Source organism: Sphaerodactylus townsendi, linkage group LG03, assembly GCF_021028975.2.
Source record: "Sphaerodactylus townsendi isolate TG3544 linkage group LG03, MPM_Stown_v2.3, whole genome shotgun sequence".
NCBI classification, from domain to species: domain Eukaryota; kingdom Metazoa; phylum Chordata; class Lepidosauria; order Squamata; family Sphaerodactylidae; genus Sphaerodactylus; species Sphaerodactylus townsendi.
Window position 1 is genome coordinate 167,295,904 of NC_059427.1, and position 9,541 is coordinate 167,305,444.

The window sequence follows — 9,541 nt, forward strand, 5'->3', positions numbered from 1 at the left end:
CGACCTCTGCGTTCTGCAGAGGCCAACTTACTGGAAGTCCCTGGCCCCTCAATGACGCGGTTGGCCTCTACTCGGGCCAGGGCCTTCACGGCTCTGGCACCGGCCTGGTGGAACACTCTCCCTCCAGCTGTCCGGGCCCTGCGGGACCTTGGAGAGTTCCGCAGGGCCTGTAAGACTGAGTTGTTCCACCGGGCCTTTGGTGAGACCAGCCGCTGAGGGTGCCCCCTGCCCCTCCTTTTTTGCCCCATATGGGTCACTTATACTTTTAGGACCCATCATATATATTTATTTCTGGGGAGGGTCTAAACAAAGGTTTGTGGGACGCTATGTTAGGCATCAACTGTTGTTTTAATTGTATTTATGATCACTAATTTTGTGATGATTTTATGTATGATTTTATGTTGTTCACCGCCCTGAGCCCTTTGGGGATAGGGCGGTATATTAAATTAAACAAATAATAATAATAATAATAATAATAATAATAATAATAATAATAATAATAATAATAATAATAACAACAACAACAACAACAACAACAACAACAACAACAACAACAACAACATTAAATTCAGGAAAGTAGAATTGAAAAGCGTATACCTTGAAAATGCTGCAGGTCTGTAAAGTGCTACTCTGGCTTTTCCTCATTCTCATTCTCATTGCTTGTAAGTTCCTCGTTCTTGGGAGGGGTTTCAGTTCTGTAGGGGGTTCTCTCCTTCCAGTGGCATTACAAAAAAAGTATGTCCAGAATAAAAACCTGCAGTTTCAATCTGCGGGGAGATATTGTGGACGTACACCGGTGTGATATCAAACTGACCCCTAGAGGGAGCAAAACGTGTGCAGCACTGAACCCCTACTCCCCATTCCAGAAGAATCAAGAACTCACAAGAGATGAAAAGGAAATAACCCCCAGACTTAAACCTAGCTCTTCTCTTGTGGGTGTTTCTTACAGGGGTAACAGATACCAGAAAGACACACAAGACTGAACTAGTTGTCGTTGAATGAATTGTGTCTTGCACTTGAAATTCCAAAGCCTGTTCATTTTGGATACTGTATGTTATTTTGGCCCATTGTTCTACCCTTAGTCCTATGGCACAGGTGTCAAACTCGCGGCCCTCCAGATGTTATGGGCAACAGTTCCTATCATCCCCTGCCAGCATCATGCCATCATAACATCTGGAGGGTCATGAGTTTGACACCTATGCCCTATGGTATATGCAGCGGTTCATTCCATGTGTCGATTCTGGAGTGTGAGAAGGACATTCTTGGATGGGCCATCCCCCCTCATCACACCTGGAGGACAGCAGAACAAATCCCAGTTTGGTACAGCTCACCAATGCAATTCATGTTGTTGAGCCCATTGAAGACATCTTTGGAGACCTTCTTGATCCTGTTTTCATGGATGCGGAGTTCAACCAAGGAGTTGGGCAGGTTAGGAGGGATCTCCACCAAGTTGTTCTTGGAAATGTAGAGCTTCTGGAGCTTGTGGAGGGGACTGAAGGCTTTAGGGTGGATCTTGGAGATCTTGTTGTTCACCAGTACCAGAGCCTAGTAACCAGGAGTGCGCAGAGAGATTGTGTAAGGGGAAAGTATGTGGGTGTGTGCCAAGACCTTGAGGATCCTGGCTAGCCCAATGTCATCAGATCTTGGAAGCTAAGCAAGGTCAGCCCTGGCTATAGTCTGTCTCAGAAAAAGATGTAAGGTTGCATATTCCTCTGCCACAGAACTCAACATGCTGGACTTTCTTTGTTCTAGAATGCTCCGCCTGGATCCTAGCGCCTATCTAGCCCTACTTCCCTCCCCTGATTCCATTTGAAAGTAAAAATACATTTGCTCTTGTATCAAAGCACCATGTCAATAATGCACAAAATAATAGTTTGGACCAAGACAGTGTTGTAAAAATGAATAATAATTTTCATATTCGTTTGGGGACTATATTCTCATGCGGAAGCGTACAGTTTTCTCGACCGCTGCACCCCAACGGACCGTATTGACATCTTTTTTCTGAGACAGAACGTTGCACCTGAATGGAAGACTGACAAGTAAGCCCAGGGTTGCCATGGAGAGGTAGGCAATAGCAAACCCACTCGGCTTGTCTCTGGCTGACCTGAATGGCCCTGAATGGCAAACCTGACCTTGTCAGATCCTGGAAGCTAAGCAGGGTCGGCCCTGGTTAATACTTGGATGGGAGACCACCAAGAAAATCCAAGGTCACAGGGCAGGGAGGCGAAAGCAAACAGCCTGTGTTCCTATCTTGACCTTGATGCAGAGGCGTAGCAGGGCCATACTGTGCCCGGTACACAGTCTGTGTTTTCTGCCCTCCCACCCACCCACCCACCCACCCACACACACACACACACACACACACACACACACACACACACACACACACACACACACACACACACACACACACACACACACACACACACACACACACACACACACACACACACACACACACTTACCTGAGTGAAACAGTGCAGGCTGGCAAATTGGCCTGTTCCCTTCAGGCTGAAAACGGCCTGGTAGGAACTACACTTCCCATAAGACCTTGTGAGCCCCAAGGTCTCATGGAAAGTGTAGTTCCCACAAGACTGTTTTCAGCCTGAAGGGAACAGGCCGCTTCTCCAGCCTGCACCGTTTCACTAAGGTAAGGGGGGGTGCTGCAGTGGGCAGAGGGTGATTTTCCGGGGGGGCAAGATGTGCGCTCGGTGCAACGCGCCCCCCCTGCCCCCTGGTAGCTCTGCCTCGATGGCTCCGGCCAGCCTGATCTCATCAGCTCTTGGAAGCTGAGCAGGGTTAGCCCTGGTTAGAACTTGAATGGGGCTACCAAGGAAAGCCAGGGTGCTTAGCAGAGGCAGACTATGGCAAACCAACTCTGCCCATCGGTTGCCTTGAGCTGGATGGCCCAGGCTAGTCCGGTCCGATCAGATCTTGGAAGCAAAGCAAGGTAGTCCTCAGATGGGAGACTACCAAGGGAGTCCAGGGTTGGTATAGAGAGGCCAGCAGAGGTGAACCACCTCAAAATGTCTCTTGCCTTAAAAACCCTACAGCAGAGGCGTAGCAAGGGGGGGAAAGTGCCCGGTACACTGGTGCGTTCTCCACCCCCGTCCCGCCACGCCTCTGCCACGCCCCCACCACGCCCCCACAGGGGGACACTTTCCTCCATCATGTGTGTTCACATACTTCACTGGGAGAGGAAGGGATCCAATTCCCTAAAACGGGCAACAGAGGCTCCATCAGACACTTTCAACCCCTCTGAAACAGAAGGGGATGTTGAATGGAAAAGAAAGGGGCGTAGCGCAGTGGCAAAATATGAGGTTGGCAAAGGGAATGTTTCAGGTTAAATCCCTGAAGAAGCCATTGGAAGAAGAAGAAGAGGAGAAGAGTTTGGATTTATATCCCCCCTTTCTCTCCTGCAGGAGACTCAAAGGGGCTGACAATCGCCTTTCCCTTCCCCCCCTCACAACAAACACCCTGTGAGGTAGGTGGGGCTGAGAGAACTCCGAGAAGCTGTGACTAGCCCAAGGTCACCCAGCTGGCTTGTGTGGGAGTGCACAGGCTAATCTGAATTCCCCAGATAAGCCTCCACAGCTCAGGCGGCAGAGCTGGGAATCAAACCCGGTTCCTCCAGATTAGATACACGAGCTCTTAACCTCCTACGCCACTGCTGCTCCTTGGCTTGGGAAGTTTCAAGGAGTTTGGGAAGTTTCAAGGAGCGATAGTTAGGTTGGGGGGGCATTATTGGGGGTGGGGAGAAGAATGATCTAATTCACAATCCAGCAACTTCTTACATTTTTCAGAATCAAGTTGGGAGTTGGGGGAAGGGGGGCTATTCCAATCTCCCAGTAGATGAAAAATGCAAACAGGTCTGGGTGGAAGCACGGGTGGAGAATACCACCATTTCACAGGGAACTAAGTATAGACCAGGGGTGTCCAACTCTGGCGCTTCAGATGTTTATGGACTACAATTCCCACCAGCACCTGCTGGCATGGCCAATTGGAACTGTAGTCCATGAACATCTGAAGCGCCAGAGTTGGACACCCCTGATATAAACAAAATGAGTGCACATCTCAGTTCTGCCACCAGGGGGTGCTGCCGAGTGAAGGTCTGTGGAGAGTTGGGGGACAATTTGCTTTCAGAAGTGGGGCAGAAGCTAAGGGCAGCCATCTTTCTCTGCAAGGAGACATAGCCAAAGAAGTCTGAAGCTGCTAAGCCACTGAGAAGCCTTCTTCATCCGACTCAACCTCTGTGACCCCTGCTTTTGGGGGGGGATATAGAACCATAAAGGGGGGTTATATTACATACATATAGTTGATGCAGCCCCTTAAAGTCATCTTTGCGCAGCTCTGTAATCTGGTTGTTCTGCAGATCTAGCAAACTGGTGTCCGACGAAATTTCTTTGGGCACTTCTTTGAGGCCTGGATAGGACAGACGAAGATGAACAGGGCAGTTAACCGTGGCTATATTGAACAAGAAGAGCTGGATTTATATCCCCCCTTTCTCTCCTGTAAGGAGACTCAAAGGGGCTGACAATCTTCTTTCCCTTCCCCCCTCACAACAAACACCTTATGAGGTAGGTGGGGTTGAGGGAGCTCAGAAGAACTGTGACTAGCCCAAGGTCACCCAGCTGGCGTGTATTGGAGTGCACAGGCTAATCTGAATTCCCCAGATGAGCATCCACAGCTCAAGCGGCAGAGCTGGGAATCAAACCCGGTTCCTCCAGATTAGAATGCACCTGCTCTTAACCACTACGCCACTGCTTGTGTGGCAAGTGCTGAGCAGTGGCGTAGAGTTGCGTAAAGTTTTGAAGATCCCCTAGAATTACAACAGATCTCCAGGCGACAAAGGTCTAAGAAATGGCAAATGCAGCTCAATGTAGCAAAATGCAAAGTGATGCACATAGGGGCAAAAAAAATCCAAACTTCACATACACACTACAGGGGTCAGTGCTATCAGTCACAGACCAGGAAAGGGATTGGGGCGTCTTAGTTGATAGTTCCATGGGAATGTCAACTCAATGCATGGCAGCTGTGAAAAAAAAAGTGCAGAGCGCTCTATGCTGGGGATCTTAGGAAAGGAATTGAGAATAAAACTGCAAAGATTGTCATGCCCTTATACAAAGCAGTGGTGTGACCGCACTTAGAGTACTGTGTTCAGTTCTGGTCACCACATCTCAAAAAGGATATCGAAGAGATTGAAAAAGTGCAGAGAAGGGCAACAAGGATGATTGAGGGATTGGAGCACCTTCTTTATGAGGAGAGGCTGCAGCGTTTGGGACTCTTTAGTTTGGAGAGGAGACGTCTGAGGGGGGATATGATTGAAGTCTATACAATTATGCATGGGATAGAAAATGTTGACAGAGAGAAATTTCTCTCTCTCACAATACTAGAACCAGGGGGCATTCATAGAAAATGCTGGGGGGAAGAATTAGGACTAATAAAAGGAAACATTTCTTCAAACAACGCGTGATTGGTGTTTGGAATATGCTGCCACAGGAGGTGGTGATGGCCACAAACCTGGATAGCTTTAAAAGGGGCTTGGACAGATTTAGGGAGGAGAGGTCGATCTATGGCTACCAATCTTGATCCTCCTTGATCTCAGATTGCAAATGCCTTAGCAGACCAGGTGCTCAGGAGCAGCAGCAGCAGAAGGCCCTTGCTTTCACCTCCTGCATGTGAGCTCCCGAAGGCACCTGGTGGGCCACTTCGAGTTGCAGAGTGCTGGACTAGATGGACTCTGGTCTGATCCAGCTGGCTAGTTCTTATGTTCTTAAAGGTCAGTTCACTGGCAGAGCATGGCAGCTTTGGGGGGAGGAGACTGTGGCATTATACCCCGCTGAAGCCCCTCCTCCACAAACCCCCCACTCTGCAGACTCCATCCTTAAATCTCCAGGAATTTCCCCACCCAAGGTTGGCAGTTTTAGGTTTGCCAAGTTCTCCTGCTCCAAGACAATAGAGAGATGTGTCCCAGAATGCCTTGCAAGGCTGAAGAGGGTGCTGGAGTGCAAACTCTGGCTGCCGATTCCTGCTTCCATTTGCTCCTCTAGAAATATTGTTGCCCCAAGCAGCTGCGGCAGTTGTTGGCGCCAGGGGGCCCGGGCCCGGGTTGGCATGTTTTTGCTAGGGTTGCCAGTTACCAGGTGGTATGCTAAAGATCTCCTGGTATTATGATTGATCTCCAAACTACAGAGATCAGCTGCCCAAAATGAGAGGGAAGCTTTAGAAAGGCAAACTATGGAATGATAATCAAGTTGCCAACTCCCACTTGGGAAATACCTGGAGATTTTTGGGGGAAGGGTATCTAGGATCGGTGGGATTTGGGGCAAAATGCAATATAGCAGTGGTGGCGAACCTTTGGCACTCCAGATGTTATGGACTACAATTCCCATCACCCCCTGCCAGCATGGCCAATTGGCAGGGGCTGATGGGAATTGTAGTCCATAACATCTGGAGTGCCAAAGGTTCGCCACCACGGCAATATAGCCTACCCTTTGCAGGGCAGAAAAGCAGCCAATAAACAGTTTAAATAAATAAAATGCAATTTTTTGGGGCTATATAGTCCATTTTATTTTTCAAGATCCAGTTCTACATGTCATAACAACACTGGAGGAAATGCGTGGAGTGAAAAAGTGTGGTGGTTACTAGAAAAACTGAAACATGTGTTTTGTATGAGCAAATAGGTTGCTTATTCAAAAAGTAATCCATTAAGAGTATTGACATTTGGAGACAAATGGTGAACCAGATGGACAGTTAATCTTGGAGGTAGTAATCAAAATATTTATTTTCTCATCTCACCCAATTGGGAATTAAGATATTGTATTTACAGCACACTTCACCCCAGTGAATGATTTGCTGCACGTGTATTTCAAAGGTTCCCAGTTCTGTCTTAATATTAGTATCCCATTAGAGAGTGATGGCATCTGCAGAATGCTGCGTCTTTGGGGGCTTTATGCACGGATGCGCCACAGAGCCAGGCCATCTGCGTGGCATCTAGATGAGATTAGATTGATACATTTGAGATCCCGCTCTCCCCTGACAAGCAAGCTCACTGCAGCTCACAGTAAATGCAAACACAAAATGTCATATATGTTGTCTAAAAATAATAAAATCAATAAATCATATAAAACTATTAACACGTAGCACCACCACTGTGGAACCCAGTCCAGATTGCAGGGCTCTTCGTACGTTTTCAAGTTTAGATGTTGATACTAGTGTTCCCTCAGAGACGTAGCTGGGCCAGAGTGTGTCCAGTGCACACTCTGTGTTTTCCGCTCCCACCCCCCCACCGCCACCCCTTACCTTAGTGTAGGCTGGAGAAGCGGCCTGTTCCCTTCAGGCTGAAAACAGCCTTGTGGGTACTACACTTCCTATAAGACCCTAAGGCTCACAAGGTGTCCTGGGAAGTGTAGTTCCCACCAGGCTGTTTTCAGCCTGAATGGAACAGGCCGCTTTCCCAGCCTGCACTGTTTGACAAAGGTAAGTGTGGGGGGGCACTGCGGGGGGACAGGAGGGGGTGCAACGGGGGGCGCACAGGGGCAATTTTCCTCCCTCCCAGGTGCGCGCCCGGTGCAACCCTTGGTCCCGTGATAGCTCCGCCTCTGTGTTCCCTGAAATAGTGGGGTCTGCCCCTTTTAAGAGTGGGTAAATACGCAAGGGCAGAACTAGCATAACAGGAAGCCGGATAAGCTTGAGATCTTTGTCGCCAAAGTTTACAAAAATGGGTTTCCATAAGAAATCCAGAGGAAACTAGAGTAACAGTTTAACAGTTTTTATTTACAGGGCAAAAATAATAAACATACACAACTGTCGGGATGAGCTGGGAGAGGAGAAGGATCTCAGCATTACATAATGACATAGAGTCCGCCCCCCCAAAGCAGCCATTTTCTCCAGGGGAACTTATTTCTGTTTCTTAGAGATCCGATTTACTTCTGGAGGATGTCCAGGCCCACCTAGAGGCTGCGAACCCCATGTGAGGGCCACATTTTAAAATTCCCCTGTTCTTTCTGATGCAAGATTTCCTAAGGTGCCCCCCCCCCCCCGCCCAGAATCTGAGATTGCAGCTCCATATCCCTTCCCGAAGCCCATATTTTTGTGAGGGCGATCTGGCTGCGACATCTGTCATCCCATTGATCGCCAGGGTTGATTCGGCTGATCTGGCTGGCTAGGTGGGTGTCCCCTACCTCCCTCACCGCTCCATGTGCGTCCCTCCCGAAGCTGCACGCTCGGTGGAAGAGGACGACCATCCCAGATAGAAGGAGTGTACCGTTCTTCGGTCAAGGGTTTTGTATTGCTGTGGTGGTAGGGGTGGGAAAGTGGAGTTTTTTGTATGCTGAGAAAATAAAAAGATCACACACACACACACACACACACACACACACAAAGAAGCCCACACTCACCGAGGTCAGAGCACTGGACCACCCTCAGTTGGCAATGGCAGCCAAAGGGACAGAGGCCTGGATAGAAGGGGTAGGCATCCTCCGCCTCTGCAGCCCCCGAAGTAGGGAAGATCCCCGAAGCCTCTTCCTCCTCTGGGGGAACAGCCTGGGCATCGTCCATGGAGAAATCCCAGAAGCCTCTCTGTGCAAAGGGGATACTGCTGCTCACCAGACCCAAGACAGGAAACAGGAGAAGAAGATGGTCCATGGCAAGAACGGCTAGGCTAGAAGGAGAGAGAGAGAGAGAGTGAAGAATGTCCACTTAGCGTTGCCAGGTCAGGATTGGGAAATTTCTGGAAATTTGGAGGTGGAGCGTGGGGAGGGCGAGTTTGCAGAAGGGAGGGACCTCAGATGGGTAAAATGCTGTATAGTCCACCCTCTGAAACTGCCATTAACCTCTCTTGTCTGGAGATCAAGTGTGATTACAGGAGATCCCTAGAAGATTTACAAACATAGTTCGACTTGTATTTTGAGGGAAGAGTGAAAGGGGTGTGTGCGAGGCTTTATCATCAGCTGGAAGGGGGCAGACCGGTGCTTCTGGGAACACACCTGCCATAGGGTTGCCAGCAGGGACATAAAAATTGGCATCACTGCAATGCCACTTCCACTGCAAACCTGAAAGTTACATCGTCATTTTTGGGGTGATCCCCCAAAATGCTATCGTTTCACCACAGAGTTTCAGTGGAATCATGAAGGGTGGCTGCCAACATGATGACATCACCTCTGGATTTGCACCGGAAGTGACATCGTAGCATCAGAACAATTCCCTATTCTCCCTAAATTTCCCCCACGGCTTTCACATTTATCTATAAAGTTGCAATCCATCTGATTTTAACGGCAAGAGAGGGTAACAGGAACGGGAGTCCAATCTGCTTAGTACATTTTTATTTTGCTCTCTTACTCCAAGGATATCATACGAGGTTCTTCTTTTCGCATTTTTATCCTCACAATAACCTTTCGAGGTACGCTAGGCCAAGAGCAGGGGTCTGCAACCTGCAGCTCTCCAGATGTTCATGGACTACAAATCCCATCAGCCCCTGCCAGCATGGCCAATTGACCATGTAGTCCATGAACATCTGGAGAGCCGCAGGTTGCAGACCCCT

General features: G+C 48.9%; 1 protein-coding gene across 1 annotated transcript in view; it reads right to left on the reverse strand.

The window, feature by feature from the left end:
• BGN (biglycan) overlaps positions 1-9,541 on the reverse strand; it is a 52,403-nt gene that overhangs the window by 21,730 nt on the left and 21,132 nt on the right. Inside the window, exons 2-4 of the mRNA XM_048489821.1 lie at positions 8,400-8,662; positions 4,310-4,422; positions 1,332-1,545 (exon numbers count right to left, since the gene is read on the reverse strand). Of these exons, the coding sequence (XP_048345778.1) occupies positions 1,332-1,545; positions 4,310-4,422; positions 8,400-8,646 (574 nt within the window). The 5' untranslated portion in view covers positions 8,647-8,662. The remainder of the gene's footprint in view (positions 1-1,331; positions 1,546-4,309; positions 4,423-8,399; positions 8,663-9,541) is intronic.